Source organism: Theobroma cacao, chromosome 5 (assembly GCF_000208745.1).
Source record: "Theobroma cacao cultivar B97-61/B2 chromosome 5, Criollo_cocoa_genome_V2, whole genome shotgun sequence".
NCBI classification, from domain to species: domain Eukaryota; kingdom Viridiplantae; phylum Streptophyta; class Magnoliopsida; order Malvales; family Malvaceae; genus Theobroma; species Theobroma cacao.
The window spans coordinates 27,834,997-27,851,313 of record NC_030854.1 but is presented as its reverse complement, the minus strand read 5'-3'; the positions used below and the strand labels follow the sequence as shown (position 1 = coordinate 27,851,313).

The following is a 16,317-nucleotide window of genomic DNA, read 5'->3' as shown; positions in this document are numbered from 1 at the left end:
TGACAATGACTTTATCATTTTGTTGCTCTATGTTGATGACATGTTGATTGTTGGTCATAATTCTTCTAGAATTGACAGATTGAAAAAGGAGCTTGGTATGTCTTTTGCAATAAAAGCATTAAGACCAGCAAAACAGATCCTGGGCATGCGGATCATCCGTGACAAAGAGACTAAGAAGCTATGGTTGTCTGAAGAAAAGTATATTGAGAAAGTACTTCAATGGTTTCACATGGATAAAGCTACAGTGGTAAGTACACCTCTTTCTACTCACTTTAAATTTAGTGTTAGATAGTCTCCTTCTAGTGATAAAGAGAAAAAAGACATGCAACATGTTCCTTATGCATCCACAACAAGAAGTTTGATGTATGTAATGGTTTGCACAAGGCTTTATATAGCTCATGTAGTTGGTGTGGTTGGTCGTTTTCTTTCAAATCCTGGTAGAAAGCACTAGAAAGTTGTGAAGTGGATTTTGAGATATCTTCGAGGGGCTTCTAGTTTGAAGATCTATTTTGGAATTGGGAAACTTGTTCTTTGTGGTTACACAGATTCAAACATGGCTGGGGATGTTGACTTTAGAAAGTCTACTTCTAGTTATTTGATTACCTTTGCAGGGGGAGCTGTGGATTGGCAATGTAGATTGCAAAAATGCGTTGTTTTGTCTACTACTACTACTGAAGCTGTAAAGAATTGCTTTGGATTAACTTAGTTCATGAACTTAGTTTTACATTACAAAGATATGTTTTGTTTTGTAATAGTTAGAGTGCTATCCATCTCAACAAGAATCCTATTTTCCATGATAGATCTAAACATATTGATATGCGATATCACTAGATACATGATGTTCCGTGCTCTAAGTTGTTGGAACTTGCAAAGATTCACATAGATAATAATGGTTCAGACATGTTGACAAAGAATCTATCGAGGAGGAAGTTCAAAGCTTGTCGTTTGATTGTTGGTTTGGTAGTTGCCTTCACTTGAGTCGGAGGAAGAGTTTGTTATGGGTCCTCCTCAAGTGGAGCTCACAACTTAAATCAATAATAAAAAAAAAAGGTTTTTGCTTTTTAGGATTAGAGATTTGTATTTTTTTTTAAATGAGACAAAAAGTGCTGACAAAGAAGAATTGAGAGAAAAGTTTTTACTTGCTTTGTGGTATCGATTAGAAGGCAATTTGTGATCCGATTTTGAATAAATTTTAGTATGTTGTTCTTGACATTGTGAGCTTCAATCTGTACAGTCATATTGCATTTTTCTCCTGTCTGTGTTGGGCTTTGATACTCTTTATTTTGAGTTTTATATATTGTTACTTAATGATTTCCATTTTGTTTATAGTCAATAAGGGCTGTTGTAAGTTTTAGAATTGCTGAATAACTCTCTGCTGTACTCAATGATTTTTTATAGTGGATTACATTTCTGGATTAGGTCCGATGGTTTTTACATCTCACATTGAGGGGATTTTTCACGTTAAAAAATTGTGTTTTCTTGTGATTTTATTTTGTGTATTCATAATTATATTTGTTGTCTAGAATATTTTTGTTGATTGGATATTTGCTACTTACAGTTCTTTCAAGCTAGAAAGACTTTATTTTGTTTCTTGTTTTTGCTATATCAATACCCCTTCCAACTAAACAATGGCTACATACAGTAGCCTTTATCTCTTTCCTTATTTTATCTTCAGAAGCATCTGCCACAGACAATGTTTTGTTACTGATAATCTTCTTTATCGTGTGTTCTGAACTTTTGATTGCCACAAAAAATGAAGGTAGTGAACTCTGATCATGGTGGAATCACACAATAAACAGATGTGGAAGTAGAAAATGGGAGCTAAAATTGGGTTTGTTTTCTCTGCCTCTAAGTTGCAGGAGCTTAAAATTTATGTTCTTATGCAGCTAAGACGCAGCAGCGCTCGAGTGGGCTGTAGGATGAAAGTTAACGAATAAAATTATACAATTGGGATATGTTTCCATGTACACCACACGGGAACACTGCATTTGTAGGAAGCTTATGCGCTGTATTACAGCCATGAGGAGTAAGAGCAACCATATCATTTTCTCCTGCAAAAGGATGGTTTTAGAAAAGTACTATGAACTTGTCTGAAAAAATTGGCTGGATGTTGAGCACTCAGCTTGCTCTATGCAATGGTTGCAGGTGTTTATCCCCTGTTATTTGGTGGCGTTATTGTCATCACAGAGCAATTACAGCAAAGGTATGAGGAATGACAAATAATAGACGCGAAGCTTGGCAGGAAGTATTGGCGGAGCAAGTTGTGGAATAGGATTCCAGTTAGATAGTGACATAATTCCTATTGCCATGGCTAATTACGACAGATCTCTATCTAGAGGAATCCTGAGGAAAATAATGATTTCCTCGCTAACATGCCTCTCCTTTAAGGAGTTTACTATCTATTAGAAGGTGTAGCTAGATGTCCTTTGATTTTTCTTTCAGACAAAATCAGGGCATCTGTTGATATGCTAGCATGGGCAAGTGCAACGCCCTAAGAGATCCTCTCTTCCACTATTTACACCATGATCACAATAACCCATCTCTGATTCTCCCATTAATAAAGACATTCCAATCATACCCCAATATATACCGCTGGAATGAATAGATGCAGTGATGAACACCAGGATATGCAGCCGGAATTGATAGAACTTCTTGCAAGTTAAAAACAAAGAACAATGAAAAAATGAACACGACTTCTTTCCCCATTAATGTATGGTTTATTATGCATACAAATCATCTGCCTAGATTTTGCTACTTTCCCCAGCATATGGGCCTGGCTCATGCAAGTCGCAGGAGCGGTGCAATGTTTAGTCTAAGTCGTACCAATATACAAGTTACAATCAAATGTACAAGGTGATACAACATAAAGTTTATTTTCTTCCTTTGGGATTTATACATCTTGTTTCTAGGACCTAAAAGTTTGATTCCTGCACAATCATGCATTTCAAGAAGCTGTTCCTTTGGACTCTTGAATGTCCAACTCATGCTCTGCTACCATGATGCAAGAATCAGCTTCCAGAGATGAAACTGAGCTTTTCTCCATCAATGTTCCCTTGGGTGATGTGAGCATGTCAGTTGTGCATTGAACATCAGGCATTATCCCAACCTGATCTATGTCATGAAGAGCAGGTGATAGATACTTTGCAACCGTAACAAAGAGAGCAGATCCGTCATGTAGCTCTGTCACACTCTGCAGCAAAACTCGTTCAGAAACAATGCCAAATAAGCTTTGAACAATTAAGGGTTCATCCAGAGTTGACAGAGTTAGTGGCCAAGTTCAGTAACGAATAACATTCAAGCACTCTTAGAAAACTTAATTGGAATGGGATCTATCACTTGTAGGATTAAAACTAGTCATTCAAGACTTCAACAAAGGGGTTGTATTGTTAGTCATTCAAGAACAGAGGGGTTAGGCTGCCAAAATGAATTTAATCACAGGCATTGACAGTGCTCCCAAGTTTCAATTGAGTGCAATCCTTTTGGGATAGTTATCCACCAGTTTTAACCAATGTCCTGAGTAATGAGACGAGCAATGGAAAGATGAATTACCTTTTAACAATTGAAAATTAAACATACCTGAATTTTCCCTTTGCCAAAAGTTTTGTGGCCCACAAGGATAGCCCGACCATTGTCATGTAGCGCACCTGCCAAAATCTCACTAGCACTTGCACTTCCCTCATTCACCTTTTGCAAATAATAAAGATAAAATTGCTGTTAAGAACTTTCAAGGCATAATGGACGGTAAAAATATAACAGTTGCAAAAGACATACAGAATTTTCCTACAAATTTCCAGGAGACTGCAACAATCTACCAAAAATTAGCAAAACATTCTAAAAGGATATCAATTTGGATATCCAGCTATAAAATTAATTCATGTTATACTCTGAAGAGTATGTTGTTTCTGGTCGTATAATTCATCTGATCTTCAGAGTGATTATGCACACACACACACATACACACCAAAAGAAAGAACAGAAAAAGATGAATTAACTAGGTGGTTCCTGTTAGGAAAATTTTAAATGTCAAGCATTGACACTCACAAGAACAATGAGAGGATCATGCGTTACAGCATGGCCATTCACCATGTTGATGGGTGACATATGCCCATCACGATCAATTGTGTTCACGAGAGTCTCATTCCCTTCTAGCCATATCTGGGCAACATCAAGTCCAGCTTTAACTAGACCTCCCTGCACAGTGATTTGAGAGAAAATTTAAGGAAAGAAATTCCCTCAAAAAGATCTTCAATAAACAAAAATAGGAGTGAAAAATAACTGGGTTGTTCCGCAAATCCAGTATGTATGAATTTACACCCTGGCTCTCCATATCATGAATTGTATTCTTCATATCAGTAGCAGCACTCTGTCAAAGAGGAAAGGGAATGTTCTTATTAACTCATCTGCTAGTAAAATAGACAATCACAATTCATGATTATAGACCATTTCTTTCACAAAGTTTTTTGCATGCACAAAAAATTAGTTAATGGATTACTACCTGTGAGAATGTTGACAGCTTCACATAACCAGTTTTTGTTAGGCGGCCATCTGGGGTTCTATGAGGGATCACAGTACTGGACATTGGAGAGAGTCTAATGTATTCACGAGGTAGTTTGACCTTCAAGCAGAAGAGCCATGTTTCAAGATTAACTAATCAAAAAGTATAAAACAATTCCATGATGTTTACAATCTGGTTGTGTATGCATAAATTTCACAGATCTATTATTGAAATTTCAACCTTCCTTTCTAAAGGTTCAATAGCACTAAAATTTCAACGGGCGAGAGGCTCCATGCAATAATCACTTGTGCTTAGTACAAGCATAAACCAAACGAAGCCTTAAGTTTTGCTTCTAGAAGCAAAAAACATGAAGACATTTGAATACAAAAGTAAACAAGATTCGTTAGCCATTTTTAATCATGTATGTGTGTGTGTGTGTGTGTGTGTACATATACATACATACATACATACATACATAAATATATATATATATATATAAAGCAGCAAAAGCAACAACCAAATGGAGCCTTGATAAACACCACAGTATTGCCTGCATAATGAATGGTTTATTACCTCCTTCATAGAAGAACCACTTCCTGAATCTTTTCCCTGGTAAAAAGAACATCGGATTTGTTACTTTAAGCATTTTTGGTAATTCTTTGGCTAGCAAAAGGTATACAAAAAATTCAAAGTTAAATGAAACATAAGACTGGGATTAAGAAAAACAGATACAAACATCTATGGCACTTTCACAGTGCTAGATTGCATGTTTTTGGGACATAAGAAAGGCAGTTAGGTTCAACCAAGTAAAGGAGTGGCAAATTGCCATCTTACACATGCTTAGAGTATTCATAGGACCAGATTTCTGAAGAAGCATGCATTAGATCCACTATGAATGCAAAGAGGTTATGACTAATAGTTCATGACAAAGGGAAGGATAGAACATTCAAACTCTCTTTATTTCACTTATTATTTTTATTGGCTGCACAGGTCATGTCTGTATATGAGCTGGATGCAATGAAAATAAAAGAGCATGATCTCAAATCACTACATGTCCTGTCAAGATAAGAAAGATCATGGTCTATGCAGGTCACTCAAGACAATTTAATCTTTATTTACATCGCAGAGAATGAGAATGGATAATTACAGAGTGGAGCTTTACTGTAACCGTTGTTCCAGCATGGCCTCTGAGCCTTAGGGCTGCTGCTTCACTATCGACACCATCAAGTCCCTGCCCTGAAGTCTCAAAAACAGCATAAAAAGTTGAGAGAGTTAAGTTTTGAATGAAAAGACAACATTTGGAAAGGAAGAGACTTTGCACTCATAAATCATGTCTTCAAGAAAGAAAGATAGATTGGATTTAATTCAGGATTTGAAATGATAAAAACAAACAGCTCAATGGACCAAGTCCTAAATACATTTAGTCACAATATGTTAAATAAAATTATACTCTGTAACCCTGGAAGGGGAAAGGTAGAAGCTTAATAACTTATGTACCATTAATTTCAATCAACTCATCTCCCTCTTGTATACCAGCACGAGCAGCTGGGCTACCCTCTACACAAGACAAAACAACCTGCATAGTTTAAATAAAATTATAATGGCAATGCATCACTTATGATTAATGCCAAAAATGAAACATTTTGGGAGACATGATTGAATATCAAATTTCAACCGCAGGATACAAATAATGAAGCAAAGAAAAAAAAAACATAATACTGTAAAGAGAATCTTTCATTGTTTGGCCACATGAACGGTTGGAATGAAAATTGAAAAGTCGCTGAAAAGAAATTCATAGTAATCAATTTCCATTAATCCTGAAGCAAAGCAATCCATCTCCAATGAATTATATTAATGAACTAAACAAATTTAAATTGCTTGTCACTGGAAAGCCCTAAATTTTATATAACTCCTCCAACAGGAGAAAAATTTAAGCTTTGATCTAACATAGGTAAAGAAGAAAATTTTATTAGGAAAGGAGAAGTTATATCTAAGGAGTGTCCATAAGTCAATCTGGCACAGGTGATAAGAATGATGAAAACAATTAAATTTGTGTTACTAACCAAATGACCAGTTTTTGGTTCAACACTTATGAATAGGCCAACTCCTTGCAAATTTCCATCACTTCCAATTCTAAAATTTTGGTACTCCTGAAAGTGAAAAAATAGTCATTAGATAGAGCACTACAGTAATCCTATGAAATAGATTCATCAATCGGAAAAATAATGTCATCCCAAATATTGAGTATCCCTAGGAGCAACCAGGATGAAATGACAGCAAACTGAGTAGCACATCATATTCCTAGTATTTTTGTGTACTATTGTGTAAAATTATGCTAGCTAAACTGAAGTACCAAAGGAAGCTGATTGTAATACCTTTGGACTGACAATCCGAGTGAAGGGATCCCCAAGAGTTGAAAGCATTCCTCTGATTTTACCATATGCTGCATCAGCTGACTTCAAGGGAAATATTTCCACCATTGTTTGCTGCAGCTTCAAATCCCAGTCTGCAACACAATAACTCTCAAGAATTCGTTTACTTACTATACAAAATTCCTTAGTTCCTAAGCAACCAAAGGAAGGGACAAAATAAACATAATACTTTCTTATATATTCCTCCCCTTCCCCAACCCTTTATGGCAACCTCCTTATCCATAAGGAATTTGCAGGCCTAAGAATTCCTTCTCAGGACCTTTAACTGTTCAAGGCACCTGAACACTTTGACAGACACAATGGAAGGTGACATTATTAGATCCAAACTTCAAGGTCATTTCCTTCTCGTGTTTAATTCTAATACAACTTGGACAGTAAAGCATTTCTAAAACCATAATTGATTAAATATGGACAATTGACTAACATATGGTACCAAATATAACATATATTCTTACATAAAAGCAGAACCATTAATTCTGCCATTAGAATAGTAAATTGTTAATGCTTAATTCTTCAAAAAAAGGATTGCTTGCTTCTGCATCCAAAACGTACTTTTTTTCTTTTAACTTTTGGAAACAAACAAAAGCAAGCAGTAAAAGGGATTGTAAATATAACTTCTTAGTGGAGCTAGACATGGAAATTCCTCATTTACATAAAAGGAATGAAGAACTCAAAACATTCGAATTACCTTGATGATTATATGTTGGGTCAACAAAAGTTTCCCTTATCAACCCCCAAGCTTCCACAAGAGTTCTTTGCACTGTATTCACCTAGCAGACAAACCTTTCTATACTCAGTAATTTAACTTCATCAGTCATAACCCAATTCAAAGTTTACAAAATCTAAAACAATAAAACTACAAATGAATCACCTCTTGAGTGCGGGAAACAGGAAAAGTGACGGTTAGGGACTCCGCAAAAGCCGGAGAATCAGAACAAACGGAGGCCAGAGCTGTGGCTGCCGCAACAAAACCGACAAACCCTTTCGTTATTGACTTGATCAAATCGTGACCGTTGGATTGTGGCAAAGGAGCCTCTGTCTTAACCGCTTGAAGCTGGTTAGGGTCATGACTATACGAAGCACAAGGCAATGACACACTTGATTTTTTGACAATGCCACGATTGAAGCAAGAAAATCGATGCGAAAGAAGTGGAATCGAAGTGGGTCTTGAGGATTTCAGGAGATCAAAATTTGAGCAGAGAGGTTCCATTTTTCTTTTGCAAGGACTATAATGAAAGAAGTAAAGAAAAAAAATCGACGTTTGGATTCTGAGTAAATGTTCAAGTTTTTAAGGAGCTGAAGAAGGCGAGGGAAGGGGGTTCTCTTTATTGTTGACCGTTATTTTTTTGCTGGTGGGAATCTGGTGGGGGCGGGCCCACATGAATCCTATTGAAGTTTTTGTGGTGATTAGATCTGTTGCGTTGCGTGTTTGAGTATCTGAGAAAAGAAGAATCCATGACTGTTTTCAAAAAAAACAAAAAGAAAAGCATTTTATTTAGCAACAGAAATAGAGAAATAAAAAAAGAAAAACAAGTTGTGCAAAAGTTGAACACGTGTGTGTTTATTTTTGGCAATTTGACATTTTGAAAAGGAAATCTCTTTTTTTTTTTGTCATTGCAAAATATCTTAAAATTATTTTCGTTCAAAAAACTTATTTGCTCATTATTTTAATGAGAATTTCAATATTTTCTCTTTTTTCCCTTTCAAAGTACAAGATAAAATTAACTTATTACCTTAATTATGAAAAAATTATAAAATTATAAGATGTTAAACTTTATATATAATTAATTTATATTAATTCAAGATCTACCGTAATAAGAATTTAGAATACAAAAACATATTTAATTCTTGATTCATAATTTGATAGTGAAAATAATATTGGCTAGATTAACTATTGCGATTTAGTATACTAGGATCTTCCTCCTCTTTAATCTAAAACTCCATAATTTGTGAAATTCTTAATATTTTCTACTGACAAGGGGAGACATAGTCATATCTTTATATAGTGAATCTTTAGACCCATCATACAAGTTAAGGTTTTCTTCACAGATCTACACTGTTAAACCCACATATAATTTTAAAGTCTAACTCACTTTATTAGATTATATTATGAATTATAATATTATTATATAATCAAGATCAAATTAGCATAACTTGATTTTAATAAATACAAAAATAATTAAGGTAAGTTTACACTTTGAGTTTATTAGAAAATCTAATAATCTCTTACATGGGCTACATAATTTAAATTTAAATTTTGAGAAACAAATTTTTTAAAATTGACGAACATGCTAAGACAACTGAAATCTTTGCAAACCCAAATTGAAAAAAAAAATCTTAAAACTATTCCAAACATCATTTTGTCTAATAAAATTGTGTGATATATAAAAATAGTAGTGACTATATCTACAAAGATATAACACCAATTATAATCACACATATCACTTAATCCTATTGATATGATCTCCATGAAGTGATTTTTGTTCTTAAACAGGGTTACAGGGAATATGGAAGTGCTACATTCTTTTTGTAAGTAGCACCCAAAATAATTTTACAATGATTTACCATCTAGTGAGATAATCTTGTTTCTTATGTCTTTTTTTCTTGCAAAAGAAAAACACTTGTATTCCTTCTCGATGACAACTTTAAGATCCCTTACAATAACAAATTGATCAGATTTTTTCTTTTTATCTTGAAATTTTTTAGGAATGTTACATTTCATGGACCATTTTAAAGATGTATTTCTTAACTCTTCTTATCCCATTATAACTCACGAAATAAAGCCTTTTCAAAAAAGTACCATTTTAGTAGTTTTTGACAGTATATACCTCTATGTTACTACAGTTAAAAACTATTTTGTTTTAGTAGTATCAAGAAGTCCACTTTATAGATGTACAAGAATTGACCTCTTAACATAATAAGTAGACAATTTATTAGATCTCTCTCATGGCTCAAAGGCTTTTCTATCTTTCTCAAAACTTCCAATAGTATTTTGTACAAGTTTATCTATATTCATAGCTAGATCTATGTCCATTTTTTGAATGGCAAGCACCACATCACTTTTCTAATTTATAAAGTTTAATCCAATCAATATCTCAATGAAGAGATTTGTTATTCATTTTTTGTACTTCATTTGTTATTATTTTATAGGTATAATATCTAAAAAAGTTCTTAAATTATTCAAGAAAATTCAAATAAGCCGTTATACTTTTGTTGCTTTTAATCAAGCCATTATATTTTTATTTTGACCCAAATAAGTCTTTATACTTTTATTTTGAGTCAAACAAGTCTTTGTAACTAATGATTGACTTAGTCAAAATGTCATTTGTCATTCTACGTTGCATTGTATTGACATAAAATGCTAACATATCATAATTGACGATGATATAGCATGATGACATGACATATTAATTTGGCATAATAGCATGACCATATGACATTTTTTACCTTCCACATCAATGCTATGTCAATGTCATATGGATATAAATTGATAAGTGATATTTTGACTAATGATAATTAGTCAATCATTAGTTATAAAGGCTTATTTGATCCAAAATAAAAGTATAAAGGTTTTGTTAAATGCAATAAAAGAATAAATACTTATTTGAATTTTGTTTAAATAATTTAGAGATTTATGTGAGTGTTATGCTTTGTTTTATTATTTTTTTTTATCAATTTAGACCTACTAACTAAATCAAATGGCCTATGAAACACGATTAATAAATCGGAACTTCAATCCATCAATAAATTGGACTTGAAGTTCATTGAACAAATTAAGTTTAAAGCTTGAAGTAAAACAAGCCCATATAAAATGAGCCTAAAAAACTTTTTTTAAAAAAAAGAAATCAAACTAAACTTAATCTCAATCATTTTAAAATTCATTAAAAAGACCCAAAAAAATGAGGTGTTTACAAGTATAACCAAAGAGTCTAAGCACATCATCATGTAAAAATCTTTAGATTGAATGCATGACATACAATTAAGAGCCCTTTCACATAAAAAAAAGGATCATGAGAATAAAACACAACTTTAAAACTTACCACTTATAGATTAATAAATTACTAGAACTAGTTAAGTCCCACATACATGCTATTATGTGTTACCTTTTAATTTTTAATACACAAATATCACCTTTAGGTGAATGAAAATACACACATAAACTAAAGACATCTCTAAAGCATATGGAAATGATATTTTCATAATACTGGCCAATTGGTCACTTTAGTGGCCATGAATTAATTAGCATAATGGAACTTATCTAATAATAGGATATTGCTTTATATTACCCACACAAACTTTATAGTATGATTTATTTACTTTATTTTCAACTTAATGAGCACGGGTTATCATGCTTAAAAATCATTTCCACTCATGTGTAACATAACCTTATGAGATATTAAGCCATTATATCTCTATTCATGTCACCAAATAAATTTGTTACAGTAAAAAATATCACTTTATAAGGTTTTTGTCACGTTTCGTTATTGGTCGTGACTAGTGCAAAGGCCTAATGGAAATAGCCCATGAGGTCCATACAAGCTTACAAACTTGCACATATTTGTCATGAAATTTATATCCATTCACATGTACAAATTCAAAATTTATAACTTAAACACATATTTTATATTCCATTCATCATATCCATGAATTACACTATTATTTCACATAATCACATTGTAACTTTGTAACCTTTCATTACATATGAAAATAGTGGTGCCTATGTCTATGAACAACAAAAAGGGACACTGCAAACTAGACAAAACATGATAAGACCATGGAACCCTTTTGGTGTGGTGTTGGTACCTAATAACTCTATGATGTAGAGTTATTTGGTCTTAATTTTATCTATTAAGTTGTTAAGTTCTTGAGTTTTAGCATAAATTTTAGGTGTTTTTAGTTATTTATTTAATTATAGTTAATTATGTTGGGTCAATTAAACTTATATTATTTTAGGCTAAGTTTGATGTTAAATTGCTTAAGGAAAGCTACGATTGATTAAATTATGCTTTTGCAGGTGTGCTTTAGAGGACTTTTAATGGAAGTAGGAGATAGCATTTTAAGTGTAGACTTGCACTACACATGTTGCGGTATTTTAAGTATATCTCTCACTACAGAATTCCAAATAATGTGAATCTTGGACCATTGGAAAGATAAGAGGAAAGCTACAACTTCTATGTTTACCATTTCACTCAGTTCAACCTAAAAAAGGATAAAAAATCATGTCAAAATCGGAATGGTGTAGCAAAAACATGGAAAATCAAAATAGGCCTTTGAGGCCGCAGCCCCTCGATTAAAAATCATGTTTTAGAGCCGAGAAACTCAAGGCTATGGTTCCCAAAGTCCATGGCCACTGCCCCTAACGAGATATCTAAAAATCAAAATTTAAGCCTAAAAAGTGAGAAAACTCTTTGTGCTTTTAGACTTTTAAGTTGCTACAACCTTGAGCCCTATTAAGCACCTTTGAATGGCACTTTTAAAGCATCAATTAGGCAGCAATTAAACATCAATTAAGCAAGAGTTTTCTGAAAAAAAGAGGCATTGAAGTTAGGAAGAAAGTGGGGAATTAAAAGAAGAATTGTGGATTGTCAATCGTCAATCGTCAAATCATTGGAGTTTTTTCTTTCTTCTTTCATTTTCTTTTTACTTTCTTGTTTAGATTTGATGTTTATTCCTTTTTAGATGATGTTTTTAGATATTATGGTCAACTAAGTTTTTAATCTAGAATCGTAATTGAACCCAATGAGTAGTCTGAGTTTTTAATATTCTTTCTTGTTTATGATTGATAATGTTTGAATTGTTTATTTCAATCTTGTTCTTAATGCTTCTAATTGCTTGATCATGTATTAGATTGATTTGGAAACCTAAATAGAACTAGAACAGGGAGTTTAGTGTAGGCTTGGATGAAATGGCATATCATTAATATCAATTGCATGAGATGATTGATTTGATTTGCATGTAGGGTATGAATATACTAACAAGCCATATGTAACCAAGATTAAAGTTAATACTTAATGAGTCTTTCTTAAGTTCAATTTGCATAGGAATATAGTAAATGGTTAAGTTAGATATTTTTATAAGAACATCGAAAGAGACTTATAAAATATTTAGAACTCGAGGTTAACAACTCAGACTTATCTAGTAAGTGAAAGAAGAATAAAAGAAATACAGATGAAACATTGAGGGGATATTGTGGTTTTAGGCTTTTGATTTATTGATTTTAATTAGTTTATTTGCAAGTTTTTTTTTGCTTAGTTTAGTTTTAGTTCTTTAATTTTCTACATTCTTAAATTCGTTCAAATAACATTAAGGTGTGACAAGTTTAGTATTTAACAATTAAGAATTAAAACAAATTCTCTATGAGAACGATACTCTACTTCATCACTATATTACTTGTTTAACGATACGTGTACTTAGGTGAGAAAATCAATAAGTTTTTGGCACTGTTGCCAAGAAGTTTGATTTTTAATTCTTTTTTGTGAATATTAACACCAAGCATCCTTAATCTTACTTCAAACTTTTCTTTATTTGAAGTTACTTTGGTCATTATATAAAAAGAGTTTGAAATTTGAAAATAATTCCTTTTGATCTAGAAATCGAAAAAACCTTTTGAAAACTTCAAAGGGAAAAAGCACAAACTTCAATGCAAATCAACATCATGACTAACCAACAAGGGGAAAAGACCAAGTCCTTAAGGGAATATGCTGTCCCATTTGTACAAGGTCTCCACTCTTGTATCTGAAAACCTACCATTCAGGTTAACAACTTTGAAATTAGGCCAGAAATCATTCAGATAATTCAGACTTCTGTTCAATTTGGGAGACTACTTAATGATGATCTTAATGCCCATATTGTGAATTTTTTGGAGATTTGCAATACTTTTAAAGTTAATGATGTTATTGATGATGTCATAAGATTGAGGCCTTTCTCATTTTTGCTAAAAGATAAGGCAAAGAGTTGGCTAGATTTGTTTCCAGCTGGTTCTATCACTACTTAGAATGATTTGGCTCAGAAATTCTTGACGAAAATTTTCCCACTAGCTAAGACAATAACGATGCATCATGACATCACCTGTTTTGTGCAATATGATTCTGAATCACTATATAAGGCTTGGGAGAGATACAAAGATTTGCTTAGAAGGTGTCTTCATCGTGGATTACCTAAATGGCTGCAAGTTCAGATTTTTAGAACCATCATTGATGTTGCAACTAGAGGAGCACTTATGAGTAAATCCATTGATGAGGCCTATGATTTGTTTGAAGAGATGGCTTCCAATAGCTATCAATGGTGATCTAAAAGATTGACTGCAAGAAAAGTTGTTGAAATTCATGAGCTTGATGCAATAAATACCAATAATGCACAATTGGTTGTTTTCACAAAGAAAATTGATAATTTGAGCATTAATGTTGTTCAGAGCCCTTTTGTGACTTATGAGTTTTGTGGAGAAGGACATTCTAGTGACAGTTGCCCCATCTATTTCGAATTTGTTTATTTTGTTAAAAATAGATAGTCCCAGAATACTCCTTATTCCAACACATAAAATCTTGGGTGGAGAAATCATCTTAATTTTTCTTGGAACAATACCAAGCATCTTCAACAGCTCTAAAGCCAAATTTTTCTTCAGGATTTCCACCACAACCTAAACCTTCAATGCTTGAGAAAAATCTAGCAATGGAAGAGATGTTCATACAATTCATGGCAAAGAATCTATATGATAAATAATGATGCCATCATTCAAAGTCAAGCAACCATCATTCAAAGTCAAGCGAAATCAATCAAAAATCTTGAAACAAAATTGAGTCAATTAGCTAATTCCATCAATAGTAGACCTCAAGGTATGTTTTTCGGTGACATTAAACCCAATCCAAGAAAAGAAGGTAAGGAGCATTATAATGCAATCACACTCAATAGTGGAAAAAAGGTAAGTAGTAGTGATTTTAAATCTAGAAATTTGGATAAGTCCACTAGAAAAGAAATTGAAATTGAGTTTTTCTATTCCTTGAGCTATTGGTAGCTTTAAAATTTCTAAAGCTTTGTGTGATTTGGGTGCTAGTGTTTCAATAATGCCTTTATCTATTGCTAGGAAACTTGGACTTAATGAGATATAACCTACTACAATTTCTTTACAATTAGCAAACAGAACAATCAGGTACCTTGTTGAGATTATAGAGGATGTCTTAGTTAAAGTTGAGAAGTTGTACATTATGATGGACTTCATTGTGATTGAAATGGAAGATAATATTGAAATTTTTCTTATTTTGGGATGACCATTCTTGGCTATAGAAGGGGAAATCATAGATGTAAAAAATGGCAAAATAACTTTCAAAGTTGGAGAGGAGGAAGTAGTGTTTAATTTGTTCAATGAAACTAAGTATTCTTATACAAATAGTTACTATAAAGTGGATTCAGTTGATGAGTTAGCTAAAAGGGAATTTGACAAGGATTATCTTCCAATGATAAGTACAACAAATTTTAAGGTTGGACAAAAAATTTTGTTACTTTTCAACCCATGCTTCAAGCTTTAAAGTGATATTATAATGGAATAATCATAAACGCAAATCAATATGGTTGGATCCTTTTAAAATGGTTAAGGTTTATTCTTGTGGTATCATATAAATTGCTAACGAGGTTGCTAGAACATTCATGGTTAATGGAATAAGCCTCAAGCCTTATTATGGTGGTTAAGAAGTGCAAAAGGGGGTGCCATAATTAAGCTAGTGACTATAAAGAAGCACTTTTTAAAAGGCAACCAAAGCTTTCAAAACTATATTTTCTCTGTTTAGTTATTTTATTTTATTTATTTATATTTCTACTTTAATCTCTATTTATTTTCTTTTTGCAGTGACAAAAATAGCCTCCCACAAGCATTAGTGATAATGATGAAGATGAAGAAAAGAAGCAGAGCTTGCTTGGAGTCCTCCAATTATTAGGGAACTATTTTTTACCTTTTTTTTACTTTTCTAACATTGAAGATAATGTTTGATTTAAGTTTGGGGGGAGAGAATATTTTTTTGGTGGTGGATATTTTGTGGGAATTTAGGATTTAATTTTATTTGCATGCTTATTAAACTTTAAGCTAATTATGATAGTTTATCATTTAATTTTCATTATGATTGTTTGAAAATTTTAGGATCTAGAGTAATTAGTGCCAAAACTTTCAATAATTTCCTTATCCAATGATGAGAATTTGGTTGTCTTGTATCTTTAGATCTAGGTAAATTAGGATATTGTTTCGTTTATGTTAAATTTTTTTGCTAAGTATCATTGTTAAGATGTCCTTTTCACATATATTGAGTATTTTATCTTTTACTTTGAATTATTGTGCATATCTAGAGAAGGTTTATATTGATGTAAATTTTAGATTATATCAAGAATTCTAAAATTTGCTTGATT

General features: G+C 32.7%; 1 protein-coding gene across 1 annotated transcript; it reads right to left on the bottom strand.

Annotated features, from left to right (window-relative positions):
• LOC18599025 (carboxyl-terminal-processing peptidase 3, chloroplastic) lies at window positions 2,677–8,226 on the bottom strand. Its single transcript, XM_007028806.2, has 12 exons — window positions 7,799–8,226; window positions 7,616–7,697; window positions 6,871–7,001; window positions 6,559–6,645; window positions 5,993–6,071; window positions 5,643–5,731; window positions 5,069–5,104; window positions 4,496–4,615; window positions 4,277–4,363; window positions 4,042–4,191; window positions 3,577–3,684; window positions 2,677–3,190 (listed from the first exon to the last, which is right to left on the bottom strand). Exons 1-12 carry the CDS (start codon window positions 8,135–8,137, stop codon window positions 2,945–2,947), a joined length of 1,554 nt encoding a protein of 517 aa, XP_007028868.2. The 5' UTR covers window positions 8,138–8,226; the 3' UTR covers window positions 2,677–2,944.

Excerpts from the sequence above, each read along its gene's own strand:
- LOC18599025 (XM_007028806.2), bottom strand. The coding sequence starts at position 8,137 with ATGGAACCTCTCTGCTCAAATTTTGATCTCCTGAAATCCTCAAGACCC. Across the intron at positions 5,105-5,642 it reads TTACAGTAAAGCTCCACTCT|GGAAAAGATTCAGGAAGTGG; the intron begins GTAATTATCCAT and ends TCTTTTTACCAG. Across the intron at positions 4,616-5,068 it reads GTGGTTCTTCTATGAAGGAG|GTCAAACTACCTCGTGAATA; the intron begins GTAATAAACCAT and ends TTCTGCTTGAAG.